The sequence below is a fragment of the Archocentrus centrarchus genome, chromosome 12, assembly GCF_007364275.1.
Source record: "Archocentrus centrarchus isolate MPI-CPG fArcCen1 chromosome 12, fArcCen1, whole genome shotgun sequence".
NCBI lineage: Eukaryota > Metazoa > Chordata > Actinopteri > Cichliformes > Cichlidae > Archocentrus > Archocentrus centrarchus.
The window spans coordinates 19,028,146-19,052,493 of record NC_044357.1 but is presented as its reverse complement, the minus strand read 5'-3'; the positions used below and the strand labels follow the sequence as shown (position 1 = coordinate 19,052,493).

Genomic DNA, 24,348 nt, shown 5'->3' with positions numbered 1-24,348 from the left:
AATTTTAAAAATCTTTAGAAAGCCTGGAGAATTATTGGTCAAGACTACTTAAAAGAATTTTCAAGGCATACTGGTTCAGTACCACATAATGGTTGATTTTCTTTATTTTTTTTTATTGAGAAACACACCATGTGATTGATTAAAAGGGCTTAATTGGGTCGTTGTTGGTTGAGTGAGAAACCTTTATGTTTGAAAATGTGTCACTGGTGAACCAAAATGTATTAAAAAGAGAAGCAAAGAAATAATGTGGCATTTTGAAATATTGTAATCATGAATAGAAACATCTAGTCATGTATTCCAAAAAGCAGATTTTGTGAACACTAAACATGTTAAGCCAACAAGAAATCACTTTATGTGAACAGATGGCACTTTCTTTGTTTCTGTCCTATGTTGTTTTCTTTTCAGTTACATTAAAAAAAAGGTGAAACTTATCACCAACTTACCTGGAAAAACTGGATTATCATTCTGCTTTCCATTTATCTTTAATTGATTTTTTTTCCTCAGGTGAAATGTCATTGGTCACACCGCGGTCAGTTTGAAAAATGATAAATTTGTGCTTTTACTTGAAGTTGAAATCTCTTCTGTTTTTTTTTTCCTTTTGCAGGCAGTTTTAGTTAACGTGCATTTTTAAATAAAGATATTTGAACATTTTTTAAATATTCTTTTCCTAATAGTCTATTTGTTCGTTTAACTTTCAGTCCCTGATTGTGGAGGTACCAGTTTAAGCTCAGTGTCTTCCAAGTACCGCCAGGGGTCAGTGTTGTTTCTGTAACTGTTCACATTTTCATAATATCTCAAATATGGCTATTAAAGGTTAAAGTGTCATACTGGGGACAGATCAAGGGTCACCAAAGAACACATATGACTCCTAAAATCCAAAAGCTCTCCATTACTGCATATTTCTTGGTGCATATTACAAATTTTGTTGCCTGTGACTGAATTTCACCAATCTGTATTTGAAAGATCAACTGAGGGGAAAAAACAAAGAACAAAGTTACAAACGTGTTCAGTTTTATCTTTCAAAATAAAATGACAACCTAAAGGCTGTTTAAGTACCCAGGTACTGTAGATTTATTGAAACACACATGCAATACAATATAATCCTATCCACACAGTTATATCATGGAACAGAGTTGTCAGGATTTGCATGAGGGAAAAAAATGTGTCATTATATAAAAAAAAATCATAACCTGACCTCGTCTACCAAGCCTTAACACAGATTATTTTGCAGTTTGCATGCATTTGTGCATTTTGCCCCTCATAGTCACTTACTCCACTCATGCTTCTCATACATATCGTACACAAATTCAACTGCAGTGTCTTCTGGTCCAGCGAGCAATGACCTCACTGCTGCAGGCCTGTCCTAGTATGGCACAGATCCAGAAGAGCTTTTAGTTGGCTTGCTGATTCACAAAATAAAGAAACAGGTCTGTTTGTACCACATTTTGTGACTTTGTGCAGAACTGTGTGGCTTTTATAAACACAGAGGGACTGCACAGGCAAATATAAGTAGATTTAAAAAACCCAGGCTTATAAAATAAGCCTGAAGAGATGAAACAGAAGAATTAAAAACTTTAAAAAAAAAAAATCTATTAAAACTTGTCATGTTAAATTGTATTTTACCACTGGAAATCAGATGTTTTAAGCTGATCGTGTAGCTTCCTCGCCCTCCACTTTAACCCACACTCACTGCTCCTTCTTTCACGGCCATGCAGCGCAGTCAGCATGCTTGACAGTCCGGTGAAAGTCATTGCATGATCTCACTGTATGGGAGAAGGAGAAGGGCTTGCATGTTGTATTAATAGTCTGCATGTGTGGCACACCCTAACCGTGACATAGCATTATGACTGTTATTTTGCTCTCTCTTTCATTCTGGAATAACTTGTATTGTATTTCAGATTAACAGCCAGATTGTTACACATTTTAGAGACCTGCCCTTTGGCCCATATCTTTAAACATTGAAGTGAGAGTAGAAGCGTGTGGTAAAGGATCAAACGAAGCAGGGTAAATCCTTTATTTCATTAATATTTATTGGGCTAGGAATAGCCAGCGGTGTTGATTTAAAACGGTCTGCTGAACACAGAAACTGGCATCAATGGAGAAAAAAACAAAAACAAGTGAATGGAAGTGAAAGGCAAGTACATATATTCAACCAATCTGGGAAAGACAGTCAGTTATAAATGAGAACAGACGCCCACAGAGACATGGGGATACTCTGATATTATCATGCAATCCCCCCGTGTCAAAGTTCAAGTGGAAAGCAGAACCTGGGTCTTACTGGTTGGCTTCTGTAAGAAGAGACAGCAGTCTCATATTCAAGAGAAAGAATTTCACACTTGGTTGTTCAACTTGGACTGGGATTGTTATGCAGCAGGGCCACAGAGACAGTGCCCTGGTTTATGGTAAGAACAACTTTTAAGTGTCTGAAGACAAATTCACCCAAGACAAACTAGGCATTATATACATTTTCTAACCACAAACATGTCTCTTGGATGGAAACGTTGAGCTTCAGACAGAATTTGAGTAACCTGTGCTTTCATACTCAAATATCAAAATGCTTATGACCTATTTTAAAATCGCTGAGCTTTTCCATCAGTTCTTTACTTATTTACTTCTGTTATTCCAGAGTGAGACCCACCTAGTCTCATCAATTGAAAGGGTTTACTTAAGTCACATGACTACATTTTACTGGGGAACATTAAAAGAACAGCTGAGCAGTCATTGAGGGTGCTGATTTGAAGGCTTTGTTCAATCTAGGCAGTCTAAATATGTTAAGAGCCTGACGGTGTTTCCAGATTAGACTGATGACCCAGTGTTAAGACTCTGGCCTTACAGGAGATCAAACAATAGTTTAATGGTAGCTTAACTGTTTAGATATTTGACAAATGGCATATTTATGTACAGTATGTGAGTATAGAGTCATGAAAAGACAGAAAATGAGACATGAGTTATCTATAAGAGTTAAGTGGTGTCGCATGCGAGCCTTGTGTCTAAATAAAGGATTACCTTCAACCTTAAAATGGGCTCCAACCCCCAGCTGGCACATTAGCATGAGTGAGGAGCGTGTGCTGTAATTACAGTCCACAAAACCTACATGGATGATTTTTCTTCAAACTAGCTTTTGTATTAACGGTACAGTTTTTCCCAAGGAATGTTCTGTAAGCCAACAAGGTTTAAATTACAAAACAATGTCTAGATGTGTCATGATCATGTTCAACATTAAAGTAGCTGTCCTTTATTCCAAACTGTTATAAAATGTATCACATTTAATTCCAAAAGGTTTAAGTTAAAGGTCAACCCTGCCCCCTGCTGTATTTATTACACACCTGTATCAGTGTGAACTCAGTCTCTGTCCGTTATGTTCTGATAAATTTGGGTCATAGAGTCAAAAGGTCTCTGAACTATGTTTTGAAATAGAAAAGACAACAGAAATCACGTGACTCGGAGCTGGGCAGAGTCCTATTGATCTCGTGTTCAGTGGGTCAGTGAAGGCCTTGTTCAAATATGAAAAACATGATGTTAACCCTACAAAAGGGTTTAATATCCAAGTATTAGTCATTTTGTACTGACAAGAGATACCTATAAATGTGGAATCACATTTCACAGACACATTTACATGTGAAATGGCGCACAGCAGCAGGTCAACATCAGATCTGCTGATGATCAAGGCTGGAATTCGATTACTTTGAGAGCTTCCTTTTATTTCACATTAAGTTCTTTATACCCATGTGAATAATTGTTTTAAGTTCTCTTATTCTCATGCATGACTTAATCTGAATTCTATTTGTTGATAAACAAGCAATTAAAATCTAATTGACAGATTGGGGGAGGGAAAAAAAAAACAAACAAAAAAGAACAAAAAAAACACTTAATGCTTCTGCAACATTGCATTTTCAGCTTCCATTTTTGGAAGCACTTTCATCTGGTTTCATCCTCTTAAATTATTTCTCAAAACATACCCATCCTCTGCAGTGCAATCCATCATTAACAGGATAGCTCCTACACTAAGATCAAAAACATTTCTCTCCAAATACTGTAGAGCAGAGTCACCTTCAGCTCAGTGCTGAATGGAGCTGACAAGCTGGCATGAAAAAATGCCCGCTAATGATGCTTTCCCTGCATGAGCCACCTCTGCGCCAGCTGGACTCAAAACAAGGTCACAGTCTTGGCTATTGGTTAGAACAACAGAAGTTTGGGGGGGGGGGGGGTTGAAAGTTGAAAGAGGGCCATTTTGGTGCATCAACTCAAAACCAAATACCAACAGTTAGCCATATTTTTATCCAAGAGCTGTCTTCAAATGAGTACATCTAGTCAAATATTACAGTTAAATAATACAGTTAATACAGGGGGGGGGGTGCTTAATGATTTTCAATAAATTAAAATGTTTAAGAAAACATATTCCCAACTATGACAGACTTAAGTTTATTCAATAACCATCTCCACTTTAATAACATTCAGTAGCATCATCACCACAAAATTGCATATCATAATACAATGAGAATCTCAGACACAGAGGCTATAGTCTACACCAATTAACCAAATGCTGAACCTGATAATTAGCAAACTTGAGTTATTCAAAAGACACTTTTGATGGATTACAACATCAATAGAAAATTATGTTCACAAGGCACATTTATTTATTGAACAACGATGGGACCGTCTTGCATGCAAAGAGCCCCATGAGATAAAAGCAGCATCAAAGTTACATCTAATCACAGTTTAGTGGTAAACACATTAAGAGTACCTGACGTAACATCGGTTGTACAGAACAATTATTGCTTTAATTATTGCTGTAGTGAAAGTGAATTATGTGCATTTATTCTTATAGATTAGCATATTCAAGCAGCATATAGACAGTATATTGTCTCCATTTACACTTGCATTAAATCATCCTCTTAGGGAGGAGCAGTTTGCATAATCAGTGGTACCGCAACAGGAAAAAAAAAAAAAAGTAAGTCATCCTGTGTAATGGTTCTGTGTTTTATTCAAAATCTTTCCTGTTCCCTGAAAAACACCTAATTACTGGCTATGAGGCAATCCCATCAGATGTTCTTTATCAGCTGGAATATTAGGGATTTGTGTTATTGGAAAGTTTCATCAGCTGTACACTCCATCTAAGTTTACACAGGGATAAATCTGGGTGAAATGTAATGTTTCCAAGTCTATAACATATTGTTTTTAGTAAAAACAGATCTTTAAATGAATTAAAACTTTAGAATTCAAAGCCATTTCTTTTCTGAAGAGTGAGTTTTGTTCTATGCAAAAAAGGCTAAAGTTAGTTTTGCAAGCAAAAAAAGTGTCTACTTGGACAATTTTAATTTAAAAAAAAAAAAAAAAAAAAAAAACCAAAGAGGGTTTCACTTTTTTTTTTTTTTTTTTTTTTAACAGACTAAATTAATTTAGTACTAAAAGTTCTTTATTATTTATTGTTTCTGCCCAGTTTAAACCAATATTTTAGTGCCCCAAATTTAATCACTGTTTAACAGGATTTACTGACGAAACAATAAACGCAGCTTTACCTGGTTGAGTACACAGTCTGAAAGCCTGGTGCACCTGCTGCTCACAATCTTCAGCATTTTCATTAAATATTCTTACAAGAATCCCCACCATTTGTGCACAAGGAGGTCGGCTCCAAAGCCAGTATCCAGGAGGCGGTTGCCACATTCTTCCCAACGACACACCTCACCCTTGTCGAGCACCACAAACTTCCACTCCACAAGGCTCTCCGCAGGCAGGCTGACCACAGCGGCCCAATGCCCATCCTTGGCTCTCTCGAGCGGGATGAATTCCTTCCAGTTCCCCAGCTCCTGCTGGTTCCCTGTGATGGCCACCTTCTGGTATGGTGAGTGGGTGAGATAATGGATGCGGAAAGTCACATTGACACTCTGAGGCATGGGCTGGACTGCCACAACCTTTTTGCCATTTTCCACATTTTCATTAACTGGGGAAAGCGATCTAGTCTGTCTGACTTCACTGGAAGGAGATACATCTGCATCTATACAAGTAGCATCTGCAAAAGAAGCACTTTGATGGTCTTCAGGGGAAACTGAGTCAGGCTGTGTGTGGTTTGGGGCAAATAAAGAGACAGGCTGGTTCATCCAGGGAAGAACTTGGTAGTTTCCATCTGTGATCCATTCATTATTGTCCATGGTTGCCTCCATTATACTGATTTCAGTCTTTTCATAGTCCTCTTCCTCCTTCTCTGCTCCTTCCATCTTCTGCTTGATTTTAACAGCCTTGACGTCAGCCTTCACTGTGAGCTCATCGGTTACGCTGGTAACATTAGCTGCCATCTGTGCCATAATCTGGTCCAACTCTCTATAGTAACTATCCTCAATTTCATGTCCTAATACGTCCTCATTAGCTGCAAAAGATCTGTCAATAGCCCAGTCCATTTGCTCACCGAGGGACTGCTGGGAAAGATGCAAAAGGCAAGACCTGGACACCACCTTTTCTAGATCTTCATTAATAGCAGATAGAGCCACATCACCAGCAAGGAGGATGTTCTGAACCTCAATCTGCTCTTCAAACTGTGCATCATTATCTTTTCCTGGGAGTGCCACATTTTCACTTGGCTGGTCACACTCATTAATAACATCTGGCAAATCAGGGCTGACAGTCATGCTTGAAATTCCACTCTCACCACCGAGACCGCAGGATGACCAAGTCAGCTCAACTTGCTCAAAGGATGGCAGGTGAATCTGAAGCATGGGGGGTTTACTGTCCTCAGAGGTGACAGGAGCAGCCCCACTGATGACTCCCACAGATTGGGCAATGTCATCTTCATCCACGTTGCTTTGTGGTTGCAGATGACCCGATGACAAGACAGGAATTTGCACAATATCTGAGCTTTGAGCTGTTGCATTATTTGTTATACTGCTCAGGCTAGCATCACCATCATCAAGCTTTTCTGGCTCAACAATCTGGTTCAAACAGGGCAGGGTGGAGTCCAGGACCACAGCTGAACCATTATTTTCTTCACCACAGGAAGCAATGTCCTCACCAGTGGGCATTTCCCTTTTTACAACATTGTCTTGATTGCAGGCAAGACCATTATTTTTTTGTTCAGCCAACTGCAGCAGGTGGCCTTTGAATTTGATGTCTGTAGAGTCACTCAAATGGCCTTCATCTGCATCTTGCTGAAAGGACAGCATCACTTCATCAAAAGCATGACACTGACCCTGCAGATCTGTTACTTGATCAAACCCTGTGGAACTGATCTCAGCCTGTTGAGAAGTCAGTTGGTCATCTAGTGACTCCTCACCACCACTTTTCTTCCCTTCCTCTGGAAAGGGATGATTGTTGCTGTAATCAGAGAAATCAGTGCCATCTGCATGGAGATCCTTTTCCTCACATTTCACATCTTTGGCATAGCAGATGCCTTCGATATGAATGATAGGCTCTTCCAAACTGAACTCTGTGCTCTTTGAAACAAGGTTTTCCTCCTCTTGGCTGATTTCCTCATTTGACACATTTGTTTCAGTAGGCACAGGATCATCTTGCTGGAATTTTTCCTCTAACACCTAGATGCATTAAAAAAAAAAAAAAAAAAAAAAAAGTATTTTTTTAATCTTTGGTCTAAATGTTTCAGTCAGACAGTTAATGTTCCACGAGTATGACTAAACTGGCACTAGATACAAACTAATACGTAAATCTTTGTACCAAGCTAACCTCTGGCTCTGCTCCCAGAGAGCCAACAGCAACTCAAACAGGAAACATTAGGCAATCATGTTGCTGTGGTAAAGCATATTCAGGGTTTCAGCATAGCTTTCTACTCCTCATCGTAGTGTCTTGTGCCCATCTCATGGCTTGTGCAAGAATAGCTGTTCATGTTTACACCCTGGATCGATCCATTAATGAAGCCAGGATGCTTTGCAAGCCATTAACCATGCCAAAATATGCATAACATTGTCCAAATGGCTACTTACCTTGAGTTCCCCTTTATGGCTCTGTATCACCTCGTTTTCACTTTCATCTTCAGCATCCTTTATAGTGCCATTTGTCAAATTAGTTTCCACATCGATTTCAGCACCTGTGTCTTCTTCCTCTTCTGCATGCGCCTCTGCTACCTGCTCCACTGAAGTCTTGTGCTCATTCTCTTGTAACGAGTCACTGTTGGAGTGACGGCAAGGTGGAGGTTGTCTCTCAGCAGCAGCACGGCGATGCCTGATTTTGAGAGTCGTATCCTCCAACGAGCCTCCATCACTCACACCTACAACATCAGAAGAGGACAAAATATATTATTTTGAAGATCAAATTTTATTTCCAGAATATACTGAGTCTGGCTTGCGTAATCTAAAGCACTTTAACTTGAAGCACTTCATACATTTTAGTCAGAGTGAATGAGAAGTGCCCCACACTATAGCACTCCAAATATTTTAGTGCTTACTAATCACCAGCAGTCATTTCATTAAAATGGTCAATTAATATTTGGCAGAATGAGTAGCTTATGTGCACTCATTTTCTAAAAAGGTCACACAAAGGCCAGGCTTTTTTTTAAATAAATAGTTGGCACCTTAATCAGTCAACCATTTTTCTCTCTTCATGAAATGACAGTCTTTAAAGTAAGCAGCAGCCAATAATTGTTAGGTTTCTTTATCTGGCCAAAGCCTTTTTGCAAAAGGCCATTAGTCAATTTTATCTCAGTGCATTAAATCTAATATCAATGTTTCTGAATACCAGTTGTTGCAAACCGCTGCAGTGTTCTAATTAAACCATAAATTTATTGCACCCCATTCATTTTGTGTTATCACGGTGCTTTCTCAGACAAGAAAAACCATCACCAGTTTGTGGTGGCAGACAAACTAACTCCGAAGTATATGCAGGAAAACAAAACAAGACACACAAGCAAAAAACACACAAACTCCAAGACAAGTTAAAATTCCCGCACTGAAAATGTGCTCCTGCAGAGGTGTAGGAGGTTTTAAAAGCAAAATATACCTAGGGGATAGCAGGAAAGACTTTCTATGGTCCCTTTCGGGTTTTACTTGACAGGCTACAAATGCAACAATGCGAGGAGCCCTTTATTTTTGAGTTAGCAAAGAGCAGGAAATTAAGGAGATCGGCTTTTAATCGTGCGAGCGTTTATTCATCCCCCCCCCTCTCCCATTTGTCTCCAACGCTGAGACTGTAACACGGCTAGACGCGAGTATACCGTCAGCAGTTCTCCACTATGAGGTGCTTACAGTATTGCATTCCCTAAAGAAACACAGGAGGAAAGAATTCTGTGCATGCTCGCTTTTGACGCCTGTGCACACGCACCTTAAGCTGAATCTACCACCAAGCTACAAAGTAATATTATATATATATATATATTACAGACCCATATTATCTGTGAATTTCTGCACCTGTAAACTGCAGGAGCTCGCGGCTGATAACGTTATATACGCATCTGTTACCTGTTGACTCCGCCGAGCTGCGTAATTCCTCCAGGCTCAGCTCCGGCTCCTCATCCGGCGGTATCAGCGTCTCTGCTCCGGCGTCGTTGCCGTCGGTGTCGGCGGCTCCGGCTGTGGCCTTCCTCCGCTTCCCCCTCACGGTTCGGTAGATGATGAAACCCGCGACCACTGACACCATCGCTATCACGGCCAGAGCCACGGCGGGCCCGTGCCGCCCGATCATACAGAAGAGCGAGGCCAGATCCACGCGTCTCTCCAGAGCCACCGAGTTGCTATTTTTTGACGGCATTACAACCTGTAGTTAAAAAAAAAAAAAGAACAAGAGCCTCTGCTATAATAATGTCTATCTGCGTGTGAAGGCCCTGCTGCGAGCTGTCGCTGCTGAAGACTCACCACACTCTCCCTTGCACGTTTCAAAGTGTTGTGACCTCTTGAAGCTACCAAGCTGTGAACGGCTGCAGGTGCGAGCTGCTCATTGGCTGATTGGATCACGGGAACGCAGAAATCATCGATAAAAGGAAGATGAACTAGTTTCTGAAAGCCATTTGCACGCAGTCATTCCTGCGTGCTGAAAATTAGATGTGATAGGATGTAGTGACACTGGGGGGAAAAAAAAGTCAATATTGTTTGATAAGACTGGGGAAAGCCTATGGTCTATATTTGATAAGATTGCTCTTTCATAAACAATGTAAATGTTTACCGGCAGTGTGATTTAACCGTTTTAAAAGACACATGACATATCATTTGTTGAGCTTTACCTCAATCTTCCATATGTGAGCGAGGGTGCATGAGCTCCTTGATCGATATACAGTAAAAACTGTGGAACTTACAGGCCGAAGTTATTAATCTTCTTACATGATGTCATCAGTGACCAAAAATATCTACCATGTTCTGTATGTATGCTGCGGGTGTCATTGTTAGAGTGAGGGGGGAAAAAACACGAGCTAGCTCATCAAATAACAAAGGAAGTAAACGTATCTAAAAATATGAAAACGTAATTCCAAGCGATCTATCAAAAAAAAAAAAAAAAAGAAAAAGAAAGAAAAGAAAAGAAAGAAAATTATATTGCCTGAACAATCGTGAGTAACAGCTACACCTACTGGAAAAATGTATGAATGACAAGAGATTTCCTGAAGACTGGATCTTCTCCTGTGAGACTAAAAAAGCTGATACAGTCTCACTGCTGAGACAGAAAGCAACACAAGCTACAGAGAATAAAATACAAAGCTGAACCGTGTTCCATCTCACAAGAAGAGGACTTTGGTCTGATGCTGGACAGTCGAGGCTTCTCCCCAAAGGAGCTGTGTGTCAGGCAGGTGGGCAGGAAGCTGAGAGTCAGTGGGAAGACAGAGGAGAAGCAGGAGGACGGGAAAGGCTCCTACTCTTACAGACTGCAGGAGTTCAGACAGGAGTTTGATCTGCCTGAGGGGCTGAACCCTGAAGCCGTCACCTGCCACCTGTCTCCAGACGGGAAGCTCCACATCCAGGCAGCCAAAGCTCCATGTGCTGAAGAGGCAGAGAGAGAGCTGACTATCAAGAGGAGCTCAGAGGATGAAACACAGCAGAGTGTGTGTTCACAGGCAGGAGAGAGCAGGACAGAGACACACAACAGCACACAGGACTAACCTGAGAACATGGACTGAGACATATGTTGATGCCAGTAATAAAACAAGCAAAACAAAAAATACTACTTTTTATTAAAATGAAAATTTATCATCTATGTGCTTTTGTAATTATTACATCTGATGAAGAATAAATATTTTCAGAGCTAAACTATGTTTTGTCTGTATTTTATTGAAGTCATATATGAAAAATGACCTGCCTGAATGGGTAGAACGGACATTTCAGTAAAAATAGAATCATTAAGGATCGTCAAATGATACAATTTTTTTCTTGTTTTCTTTTTTCATGCAGGTCTTTCACATAAATTGACCATACACTGAAATTTATATTGTAGGATTATTTTCTCTTCTGAGTCAAAGCAGAATAAATATTTCCATAATTTAATAATATTCATCAAAAGTGGAATTTCTGTCAACACCTGATGGGTTCTTTGAGTGCACTGGTGACATTATTTCTTTTAACACTGTCCAGATAAAGTTTTTCTTTTTCTTTTAATTGTTTGTGTTCTCTTATTTGTCATGAAAGTGAGAATGCACGAAAAAAGAAGTCTCATCAGTTCAATTAAAAGAAACCAAAAACTGATTAGTTTATAAAAGATCAGTATGGATTTTCCATCCATCCATCCATCCATTCGCTTCCGCTCATCCTGTTCAGGGTCGCGGGGGGGCTGGAACCTATCCCAGCTGTCATAGGGCGAGAGGCGGGGTACACCCTGAACAGGTCGCCAGCCTGTTGCAGGGCCCAGTATGGATTTTGCTATTGGAAATTAAAAAGCTGGTTGGAGAATTAAATTACTGCAACATTCAAGCAAAAATGAAGAATAAAAAAATGCTGATACTAGAAAGGAACTCAGTAGAGTGCATCCCTCCCCCATCCTAAATTTTCTATGTGCTGATACTATACTGTGATTGAAACCAGCCAATGCTGTCAAACTCCATCATAAATTACTAGATCACAAAGATTAGAAATTTATTTTATTGCCTTTTAAAAACTGTAAAATATGATTTCATATTTAATTTGAAAAATTAGATCCACATTAAGAGATAATGACAGATATATTGCTCAATATATTTTAGTCAGTTTATGTAAAATAATAGCATTCGCAAAAAAGGAAAAACAAATGAAACAAAAGGAAAAACATTTGCTGAGTTCTGAATTGTGTATGTGATATTTTGCAGGGTTTGTAATTTATTTTGCATTACTGTAAGTGTTTAAGTTTAAAATAGGAAAAGACAATGAATAATCAACAGTAACTGTTTTTACCTGAGTACCAAATTTCATCGCTATAGAAGAAACATTCACTGAGATGTGAATTTGAGAATTTCGCTGATATTCAGACAGGGATTTTTTTAACTGCTTAAAAGTTTTGGCCTCAAAATGAAATCATAAGATCTTGGGCCTCGCGGGAATATTTCCACAAAGTTTCATCAATTTTGGTTCAAAACCATTTTGAGTTACATTGCTAACAGTCACACAGAGAAACAAACAAACAGGGTTGTAAACATCACCTCCCTCCACCCATCGGTGGGAGAGAAAATATCATTTTTTAAGCCAGATGATTTGACTTTTAGAATTTAATGATGAGGATACATTGTATATCTTACAATTACCTGCATAAATTAAATGTAATAACTATAAATAATATAGTCTTCAGATCAAACAGGAATAATTCAGTAAAGTCATCACTCTATTTTACTGCAATATCTACAGATATCCACACCTGAGTATTGCAGTAAAATAGAAACATTCACCTATGATCGGAAGTCAAAGCTTATTACAGTTTTTTTTGAATAACACAGCCTACATAGATCATTATAACAACCTGTGAATAGTTTATCAAATATTTTAAGAGAAGAAAGTCAGACATGAAGTATTCACAATTCGTTAGTGATGTCATGAGTCCTGTGAAACAGCTCCACCCAGTGGAGATCTGTGGCAAAGACCAGAAAGTTCCTGAAGACTGGACCTTCTCCAGTTAGTGTATATAAACTGGGACATTCTCACTGCTGAGACAGAAAGCAAGACAAGCAACAAGAGAAGAAAACAGACACCGTGCAGAGAAACCTGCACGAGCTGCGCAGCAGTCTGAAGCTGATGGATAAACTTCAACACAAGATCCTGGAGGAGACAGAGCCTTTCCAAACCAGCAAGGCTGTGCAGCCAGTCTCCTACCAGCTGGAGAAAGAGAGAGAGAACTTTGGTCTGACGCTGGAGACTCGAGGCTTCTCCCCAGAGGAGCTGTGTGTCAGGCAGGTGGGCAGGAAGCTGAGAGTCAGTGGGAAGACAGAGGAGAAGCAGGAGGACGGGAAAAGTCAAGTCAAGTCAAGTCAAGTTTATTTATAAAGCACATTTAAAACAACGACGTTGACCAAAGTGCTGTACAAGATCTGTAACCCCAAGGACTATACTAAATAAAAATAAAAATATATAAATAAATAAATAAAATAATAAAATAAAAATAAATAAATAAAAACATTAAGAACAATAAATAACATAAGAAAATTAAAAATTAAAACGTTTAAAACAAGTACCATAAAATACCATAAAACAATCATCTAAAAGGAGGTAGCACTGCAGCCAAATGCCAAAGAAAAGAAATGTGTTTTTAATAGAGATTTAAATGTGTGTATCGTCTGAGCTGTGCGGATATGGAGAGGTAGATCGTTCCATAGCTTTGGTGCTGCTGCTGCAAAAGCTCGATCACCTCTCTGTTTTAGTCTAGTTTTAGGCCTCTGTAAGAGCAGCTGGTTCGATGACCTCAGAGCTCTTACAGGGGTGTGACAGTGAAGCAGCTCAGACAGATACAAAGGTGCCAGTCCATTTAAGGCTTTAAAAGTAAGCAATAAAATCTTAAAATCGATTCTAAAACGGACAGGGAGCCAGTGAAGGGATGACAGGACTGGGGTAATGTGTTCATGCTTTTTTAAACCGGTTAAAAGACGAGCTGCCGCATTCTGGACTACCTGCAGGCGGCGCACAGATGATTGATCTATGCCAAAGTACAGAGAATTACAGTAGTCCAGGCGGGAAGTAATAAAAGCATGAATAACTTTTTCCAGGTCCTGCTGCGGGAGATAAGGTTTTACCTTGGCAATGACTCTGAGTTGGTAAAAACTGATTTTGGTAACAGCACTTACTTGCTTCTCCATTTTAAAACTACTATCTAAAATGACACCCAGATTTTTCACAGCATCACGACAGTGAGGAGCCAAATGACTCAGAGTGCCAGAGGAGTAGCTTGAGGGGTCAAATTTACCAAAGCATATGACCTCGGTTTTGCTTTCATTAAGATTTAGGAAAAGCTCCTACTCTTACAGACTGCAGGAGTTCAGACAGGAGTTTGATCTGCCTGAAGGGCTGAACCCTGAAGCCGTCACCTGCCACTTGTCCCCAGACGGAAAGCTCCGCATCCAGGCAGCCAAAGCTCCATGTGCTGAAGAGGCAGAGAGAGAGCTGACTATCAAGAGGAGCTCAGAGGATGAAACACAGCAGAGTGTGTGTTCACAGGCAGGAGAGAGCAGGACAGAGACACACAACAGCACACAGGACAAACCTGAAAACATGGACTGATTATTGTTTATGCCAATGTGAAGAAGATAATTGAATACATGTGTTCAATACTAGTACATGTATTTTTTTATTTTTTTTTATTTTTGTAACTTAGTCTTAGAGCTTCACATACATGTTTCCATGTACAATCACATGCTCTTTTGTATTTTTTTCTGTATTTGTGTCTCATTGATAACTACAAACACCGTTCAATGCACATAGCCCATGTTTTGGTAATAAATAAATAAATACATGGAATATTTTTTAAAACAGATTGATATAAGGGAATATCCACTAGATGTCATATGTAGACCAATGATTACCACTGGGCAATTGTCCCTGTACGCAACATGAAGTTTCCTTCCAAAACAAATGGTTGAGTTGACCACAGGGTGATCTGCATGGGAGCACCCATTTTTGACCCCTCTTTGTGAGTTTTAAAGTATGCCAACAGGTTGTTTAAAACACATTTTTAAGACTCCAGTCTCAAGAAACAGGTCACCTTGAAAAGTCCACCCACAGTATAGAGTATAACATGCTGATATTTTCTGCTCTCATTCTTGTAATCATGTTAATCATGAGCAGAATTATACTATCAAGAGGTTTGAATTTCATATCGTCCAACCCTCCCTGGTTTTCTCTCCCATCGTCCTAATTTTAGCCAAAGTAGTAACATAGAACAATGAAGTAACTTTAGTGCTTTTCCCTTGTATTGTTAGTTAATGTCACCTATTACCTTGGGTATTTTCTCTCTCCCTGGCTCCAGTCTGACTGTCAGGGCCTTTCTTTTCTAAGATTAGATTGAGTCCCCATAAACGTGGCAAAAAAGGGGTGGAGGAGCAGAGAAAATACTTTGGGGACTTACTCAGCTTTTCTATTTGTGGAGCTGCCCTTTGTTTTTCAGGCCAGTGTTGACATAATATTTAGTCAAAAGATCTTTATATATCAAGGGGTCTGTTCTCATAATCATTCCTTCTTACGTGTTTCTTTCATCTCTTCTCCAGTTATATCCTCATTTCTCGTCTGGTCTTCAGGATTTACTATCGCTTCCATCTGATCAGGTCTCCTCCTTTCCTCTCCTCTCCTCTGTGACAGGTGATGCACATCCATTATACCCTTTTACTCTCCTTTACAAAGCTTTGGCAGCACATGAGAACTTTTACCAACTCTTTATTAATTCTCCCCTTTTCTCTTTTCTTCCTTTTCCCCCCATCCAGTCCCACCACACTCCTCTATCATCCCTGTCCTCCTTTTCTTTCTCACATTCCATATTTTCCCCTTGTAACCCTTTCATTATTTTCCCTCTTGTTGCCGACACTTTAACTGACTCTTAATTGACTGGGTGTGTTTGAAGCAGACAGCTTTTATTGCCATGACAAAAGCCAGTGAATCCATTTTGTGTCTATATGGGAAAAGTGATGCAAACACCACAACAGAAACACGCCACACAGCTTCAATACAACAAGGTACCTCAATAAAAAATCACATTAAAAAGCGGGTGTTTATTGTAATGTTGCAGCTCCCTAAAACACAAATAAAAAAATATATATATTTAAGAGCTGTATAAGTTTCCTAAATGTGTTTTGTGATTTTTAAAGTGATACAAGATGGACTGGCAGGCACTGAGGATGTGCATTTAACAAAGAGACAGTATCTAATGCAAGATGCTATCAAGGAGCATTCTGGGAAATGCAGAGTTTCTGCTGGACAGAAAGCAATGGCTAGAAGGATTTTGACCAGTCTTTGTTTTTAATTTTTATTTTTTTATAACTTTATTTGCATAATTTTGATTTAACATACAGAAATGTGATGAATACAATCAGCATATTTACAGAACTTAAACAGAGCAATCCCATATTCAGACTCTTCGAGAGAGAATGAAACCCAAGTAGAAAGGAAGAAACCAGAAGAAACAGAAAGTTAATGAGATACGTGAATGTGTATACATATGTAGCTGTGATTAAACAGAGAGAAAAAAAAAAGGGTGGGGAGGGTGAAAAGGGGAAGGGGCAGGGGCAGGTACCTCCATAGTGCATGCATAGGTATGGGCAACCACTAAATTAGTCAAGACAACTAATTCGTCTTAGAAATGTTTCTATAGATTTATGAAATGTTTGTGTTTTTTACAAACTCAGTAAACAAAGACCAGATCTCTGTAAATTTTTCATGGCATCCCATTTTGCTGTACCTAATTTTTTCCTAGCTGCAGCATGGATAGCATCTCTTTAATCCAACTTTCAAAAGTAGGGGGTTTATTAGACTTCCACTGGAGAAGAATGAGTCTGCGAGCCATTAAAGAGGCAAAAGCTATCGCTTTAGTTTCTGTTTTAGTGACTCTAATTTCTGAGGGGAAAATCCCAAAAACAGGGCATGGGCAGAAGGTGTTAGCGTTCTCCCGCACATTTGAGAAATGACCTTGACCAGTCTTTTTAAATATGTATCTTGACAGCCCTGAAAAAATACTGGTAATCACTATACAATGATTCTAGCAAAATGGTTAATATCCATAAAAATATCAATAAATAACATTAAAACAACCAAAATAAAAGAGATAATGTTAATGATTTCAATAAGGTAGCTTAACCCCCCCCCCTCCCACAAGGCTTTGCTTTGTGTTTTTCAAATGATGAGTATCTTCCATCCATCCATGGTCATGGTTGGGCTGGTATTTGTAACCCAATATTCTGAAGAACTTATATGTTGATGTGGGACATATCAAGATCCTCATCATTTGAAATATTATGAATATGATGCACCAAATGTTCTCAGTTGGTTGAAGGTCTGGATTGCAGGCAGGCCAGTGCAGCACCTGGCCTCTCCTACTATGAAGCCTTGCTGTTGTCATATATGCAGTGTGCAGTTCAGCATTGTCTTGCTGAAATATGCATAGCCTTCTCTGAAAAAAAAATCATCTGGATAAATTTCCCTCAATTACTTATTATGGAAACCTGTTATGCAGGGAAAGGTCAAAATAATTCTATAAATTCAGCTCACAAAGAAAGACTTCTATAGCATGTGCGCACACGCACGGTCACACACATTTCCTGTATATCAAGGGTCTTTGGTATTTGAACAGATGTGGGCAGGCTAAGCGTGCCTAGATCCTCCCTTCTGACCCGAATGTGCACTTCCTGCTCCGAAAGCTAACACCCAGGGAGAACAATCATAGTCTGTACACTCTGAACACATGCGCACACACATATACAGAGCACAAACACTCACACACACACACAGTTACATATGTGGTCAGCATCCAGGCCACATAAACACACATAAAAACCCACAGTCACAAAGCTGTTAGTGTATGTTGTTTTCAGATGAGGTGGAAGTAAGAGTGAACTAGTGTTACTCTCCCAGGACATTCACTACACATACATTAATTTTATCAACTACAACTAGGGCATTTTTGAAGCTTCTGTTATGCAAAACATGTCACACATGAGTGTGGAAATGAGTTTTGAAAATCATATTCGTGCATGAAGTGTGAAGAGCCAGCTCTCAGATGGGAAATGTTTTGTCTTATAGCATATCGTGGCAGCACTTCAGAGTTCACATTCTTTACTTTCCCCTGTGTGTCTGTAAGCGTGTGTTTTAGTAACAGTAAGACATCAAGAAAATAAAAGGCGAGATGAATTGCTGAGGTCAAAGCACGAGGAGAGGTGGGCAGCAGAAAGAGAGAAAACATGAAAACAGAAGAGAAGAAATTTGAGAACTACATCGAAAAACACGAGGAAAGTGAAATGAAGAAGATGTCATAAGTTAAGATGAAATATAGTGAGGAACACGAGGACCAAGATAAGCACATTTGTAATTAAGACAAATTAAATAAAATCAGTATATATATGAAATGGATAAACAGAAGAGAAAAGAAGTGTGTGAAATGTATGTGGAGAGACAGCAAGTACAGTGATATGGAAAGAAACTGGTGAAAAAAAAAAAAAAACCAGGGAGCAGGAAAAGAAACAGACGGAGAGGTCATGGACTGTGAGCTGAATTTATGCCAGTAAGGCAGAATGAAAGCTAGAGGCAGTGTGAGTAGGGGAGGAATAAATTATTCACACCACCCACAGACATCAAAATGAAAATACCCATTTTTATCCTTTTCTTACATAAATGTGGTCTGAACAGCTACCCATCAAGCTTAAATAAATGACCTGGGATTTGAAAACAGGAAGAAAGAGTCATTTTTTTGCTGCTTGGCAAGTTAGCAAAAGGAAAACTGCACAATATGGGCAATGAAATGTGGAATTATTTCACTCGAGTTGATGTGACATTCAAACATACAAATCAGGTTAAATTTGAACTCGATCAGATCAGAGGTTGAAACGGGATATCAATAAAGCATAGCCACAGACAGCTGTCCAGGGGCCATTTGAAGCCAAACATTTTCTTTAACCTTGCAGCAGAGGGATCAACTATGTGTTTGAAAGCTATAATAAGGTCATAAAAAGATTTTACATTAGTTGTTCTCAAGAGCAAATATCTTTTCCAAAAAAAATATCTTTTCATACAGCATATGAACATGTTTCCAGTAGCAGACCTGCATTTGCCTTGGGGCAAAAGGAAGAAGAAAATTGTCAGAAAAACCAGCAGAAAGCCTCAGACTAGTAGAATAACCATCTAACCATGATAACATTTGGCTCCAAAATGTTCACTGAGACTGAAAATATCTCAACATTCTCAGCATGGTGGATTTATAGTGCCTAACAGCTGTGGAAGATTGAGTGTGTTGTTTGCATTTGTTGTTTTGAAAAATTTCCACAACTGAGATTTTGAGAAATATTTGATAGAAACATCACTGGCCTGTCAGGATAAAATATGCTACATCATTATCCATCCATTCATTTTCTTCCACTTATCCAATTCGGAGTTGTGGCAGCCTACCCCAGTCATCCCAGTGAGGGGCAGGTTACACCCTGGACAGGCTGCCATTCTGTCATGGCGCCAACACAGAGACAGAAAACCATTCACACCTACAACCAATTTAGAATTGCCAATTAACTCGGGCATCTTTGTACTGTGGGAGCAAGCCAGAGTACCAGGGGAGCCAGAGTACCAAGGAGAACCCACAGAACCCACAGAAGCATGGGGACAAGATTTAAGCCAGCCGGTGGATTTGAACCCAGGGCCTTCTCACTGTGAGGTCCTAACCACCCACCATTGTGCTGTCTACAAAAAAAATAGATGGTGACAAGCAATATGCTAAACTGAAGTCTTTAAAACTACTGGGTGAAGCCATGTTAGCTACATCCATTGTCTACATGCAGTTTATTCAATTAGGTCAGTTGAAAGCTGATCTAGTTTAAAGTTTTACGTTGTTGGAAAAGCAACCAGGGCCTGGGTCCCAGCTCCTTTCATTTAATGTGCACAATTATTCAGTACTATCATTATATACTAAAAAGTAATTGTGTCTCTGCAGTTATTTTTCCAACCCAGTCTGGGAGGCAGAATACCTATTTGACTGAGTTCACCTTCTTGGCTAAGAACATAGTCAAAGCATGCAGACTGTGGCTTCAGTCCAGGTACTTCTATAACAGCACCTACAGTGTTTTAGGCATTGTTTTAGGCCAGTCTGGCATGTCTGACATTGTATCCATCAACATCACCAATAGCATGATGGCCATATGTGTGTTGCAGAGAGGAGTCTGTTGTTGGTGTGAAGTGGTCAGAATGGGACTCCAGGTGTGCCCTCAACTGCCTCAGTTCCCTCAGTCACCCAGTAAGCTGACCTTTTCCCTCATTAACCTTACAAGAGCTCTCCAGATCCACTCCAGCTGAGAATTGAGAATTCTTGCCGTGTTTTTTTTTGGCTGTTGGCTTGGCTGTTTTTTTTTTTTTTCTTCTTTTTTTATGCTTGTCCTAATTCTATTGGCAGGCCTACTGGTCAACTTGCCAACATTTTATGTTGTCTGTGAGCTCCTGTTTTTGTATTCATCAGTAAACCCCCACATAAAACTGTTCCTATGTGCCTGGTCTCAGTAGATCCTCCTTCCTGCTTTTGTGACAACCCACTGTGAAATCTACATTAACTTTTTTTTTTTTTTTTTCACCAGTACATCAGAGGAGATGAAAGAATCAGATTCTGTGGATGCTTTTTTTTTTCTCATTGTGGCTCCTTATCCTCAGTTTTTCTAGACTCTTGTTGGAGTTTTGGATATTTAGTTACACTCCTGAGCATTTGCTTTTGTATTTAAGTTCTAGTCATTAGTTTATGGATTCCTGGTTTGATTTTGGTTTTCTCAGAGTTTGATTACTTGTGATATTGTTGAGTTGCTGATTTCTGGGTTTCCTAGTAATAAGTTGTCATTTTGTGATCCTGTGTTTTGGTTCATGTTTCCATTGCTGTTGTAGAATGATGAGCTTGAATTTTTGATTTCTGTTATCTATTTTTTATGGAGTTTTGGATGCCTGTTTACATTGGTGTTAGTTCTGTACTCTTGATATGTATTTTGTTTCAGTGCCTACATTGAGCTTGTTATTTGTGTTTAGTTCCTCCCTCTGTTTTGTTCTGTATTGATGCCTCAGTCTCTTTGTCTTTCCTCATCCTGTTCATCTTGTCAAGTATAGGTATTAGGGTTAAGTTTAGTCTCTTTCAGTTATTTCCTGTTTTACTCTGAAGTTTGTTTGTCCTTCATGTAGTGTTTTAGTTTTATTTCTTGCCTTGTGATATTCTTTGGTTGTTTTCACCTGTGGTTAAGTGTGCTCACCTGTGTTTCTCTCCTTCCTGTTTCCTGTAATCAACTCAGTGTTCAGTTGTCCTTTGTCATGGCATCTGTTATGATTCCTTGTTAAGTTCTCCATGTCTGCTCCCTGTGGGCATTGCTGTTCAGCTCCCTTGTGATTTGGCTTGTTGTTTCAGCAGCTTGTAGACTTTCTGTTTATATTTAAAGATACACCTTTTTGTTATTGAAGTTTTCTGTTTTTTAATTAAAAGGTGACATGATTCAGTTGGTTTAACACAGTGGTTCTCAAATCCAGGCCTCGTGGCCCAGTGTCCTGCAGGTTTTAGATGTGTCTCTGCTTCAACACACCTGAGTCAAATATAGACGTCATTAGCAGGACTCTGGAGAACTTGACTGCATACTGAGAAGGTAATTCAGCCATTTGATTCAGGTGTGTTGGATCAGGGACACATCTAAAACCTGCAGGACACTGGGCCATGAGGCCTGGATTTGCGAACCACTGGTTTAACAGGTCAGTTTCTTATTGTTGTCCATCCATCCATCCATCCATCCATCCATCCATCCAACCATTTTCTTCCGCTTATCCGGGGCCAGGTCGCCCAGATCTCCCTATCTGTAGCCACCTCCTCCAGCTCATCTGGGGGGAACCCAAGGTGTTCCCAGGCCAGCTGAGAGATATAATCTCTCCAGCATGTCCTGGGTCTGCCCCGGCACCTCTCCTTGGTAGGACATGCCCGGATCACCTCACCCAAGAGGTGCCCAGGAGGAATCCTAATCAGATGCCCAAACCACCTCAACTGGCTCCTTTCGATATGGAGGAGCAGCGGCTCTACTTTGAGCCCCTCCCAAATGGCTGCACTCCACACCCTGTCTCTAAGGGAGAGGCCAGCCACCATTATTTAGTTTTCATCATTACTTAAGAGTTTTCATGTTTCAATTAGTAGTTTTAGATCTGCAGAAATGGTACTATTATAAAAAATTATATAGCCTACCATTCTTATGCATATGATACATATCTGTACCTAGTGTTCTCTAACCCCTGTTAACAAACTAACGAGCTGTACTGATGACATTAACTGCTGTCTAGAAACTTCTTGAAACTGAACAGAGCCAAAATGTCAGAGACAGAAAATCTGTTGATATCTATCATCCTTTTCTCTGAAACATAGTGAGGAAATCAGTAATCTTGGCATTATTTTGGACAGTGTTCTAAGATTTGATAGACATAACAAGGTTACCAGAACCGCTCTCTACTATTTAAAAATATATAAAAAATTAGAAAGTTCTTATTTCAAATGCAGTCTAAGAAACTGGTCCATGCATTCATATCAAGCAGGTTAGACTACTTTAATGTTCTATTTGCAGAATTAACCAGATTATCAGTAGGACAACTTTAACTTTTCAGAATGCAGCAGGCAGATTCCTTGCATGTACATAGAAATTTGAACTTATTACCCCAGTACTGAAGTCACTTCATTGGCTCCCAGTTTTCAGTAACCTTTAAAATCCTTCTATTAGTTCATAAAGCTTTCACTGGTTTGGCCCTCCAATACATGTTTGACTGTTTGGTGTCTATAACCCTATTAGACCTCTCAGGTCATCAGGTGCAGATCTTTTAACTATTCCTAGAATTTGACCTCAGTGTGCTGAGGGTGCTTTCAGTTACTGTGGTCCTGTTCTTTGGAACAAGCTGCCTGCTGACCCCAGGTCAATTAAAATTGTCTACATTCATAAACAGACACAAAACGTGTTTAATTTTCACAGGCTTACATTTAATTATTCTGTTTGTGTGTGTGTGTGTGTGCATGTGTGTTTGTATGTGTGTACTAGTTTGCTTTAATTCTTCATTGTAGAATTACATAGGTTTTTATGTTTTTATCTTTCATGTAAAGCACATTGAATTTACATGTAATGAAATGTACTATATAAATAACATTGCCATTGCCTCATGCATCCCGCATTTGGGTCCTCACAATCTCACTGCACACCTTGTGACACAGTAGCAATTAGCTATGCAAGCCAAAATAAATAAATAAAAATAAAAATAACTGAAGGGTCGACAATTAAGAAAAGAATAAAAAAATTGTGTTAAGTATTTCACAAAAAAAAAAAAAAACGCGTAACAGATTTATAAGATTAGTGAGAATTTGCTGCTGTGATTTATCAGTCTCAAATGAATTGTGCTGACAAACTTTTTTCCATAACCACTGTAGTAAAGTCCAAAATCCCACCATAAACCAATGCACTATACAGCTCAGTTGACAAAAACAGCTATGTTAATGACATTAACAGAGTGTCTGCAAGAAGAAACCGATTTACACAGAAAAGGCCTGTGTGTGTGTGTCTGTGTGTGTGTCCATATGAGACTGTGAAAGACACATTACATCACTGTTTCCACAGGAAATCATGTTTCCAAAACCCCGGTTTTCCACTCTGTAGTCTAACTCATACACAACTCACTTTTCAAGTTTCTCTGTGTCTCTCTCTGCCCCCCCATGATACTACAACTGGGAGCTGGGACCTAAATCAGTTTAATTACATCTTCCAGTGTTATGTGGCCCACCTACGGAAAAGGTGAAGTCATTTTTTTTATTTTTTTTTATTTTTTTTACATATATGCCTGCTAATAGAGGACATTAAAGTTTTGGCTACCATTTGTTATAAAATTAGGTACAAAGCCCCACTGTGCTCTGTTTGGTTATTAATTATCAGTCATTTTATATAATCTCTGGCAGAATAGCAAATCATTAATGGAGGAAGAGTAATATTACATGGTACATATGACTAGGAAGATGAAAGAGAGAGGAAAGAAAGACATGCCTAGAGTAACTGATACACTGACAACTATAACCATCAGACATTATAGCCTCAGACAGTCTAATGTGCATAAAGTTGATTTATGAAATGAAACTTAGGCAGACCTACAATCACTCCACCATATAATGGTTATCCTATCATACCGGTTACTTGGATAATATCATAGTGGTACTGTGTCATACTGGTGATTCAAACAGATGGGGGTGCTCTCTCTGAGAAAGACAAACTGTGAGTGAGGGTGGGCAGGTGGCAGTGGAAAATGAAAGAGAAGAGAGGAA

General features: G+C 39.3%; 3 protein-coding genes across 3 annotated transcripts; 2 read left to right on the top strand and 1 right to left on the bottom strand.

The window, feature by feature from the left end:
- Positions 1-5,360: 5,360 nt before the first annotated feature.
- On the bottom strand, positions 5,361-9,958 carry stbd1 (starch binding domain 1). Its single transcript, XM_030742709.1, has 4 exons — positions 9,792-9,958; positions 9,399-9,693; positions 7,929-8,212; positions 5,361-7,523 (listed from the first exon to the last, which is right to left on the bottom strand). Exons 2-4 carry the CDS (start codon positions 9,685-9,687, stop codon positions 5,592-5,594), a joined length of 2,505 nt encoding a protein of 834 aa, XP_030598569.1. The 5' UTR covers positions 9,688-9,693; positions 9,792-9,958; the 3' UTR covers positions 5,361-5,591.
- Positions 9,959-10,576: 618 nt separating this feature from the next.
- On the top strand, positions 10,577-11,024 carry LOC115789611 (heat shock protein 30-like). The gene has a single exon (XM_030743092.1). It carries the CDS (start codon positions 10,667-10,669, stop codon positions 11,021-11,023), a length of 357 nt encoding a protein of 118 aa, XP_030598952.1. The 5' UTR covers positions 10,577-10,666; the 3' UTR covers position 11,024.
- A 1,862-nt stretch (positions 11,025-12,886) lies between these two features.
- Positions 12,887-14,591, top strand: LOC115789746 (heat shock protein 30-like). Its single transcript, XM_030743259.1, has 3 exons — positions 12,887-12,891; positions 13,037-13,342; positions 14,312-14,591. The coding sequence occupies exons 1-3, from the start codon at positions 12,887-12,889 to the stop codon at positions 14,589-14,591; spliced, it is 591 nt and encodes a 196-aa protein (XP_030599119.1).
- The last annotated feature ends 9,757 nt before the right edge of the window (positions 14,592-24,348 follow it).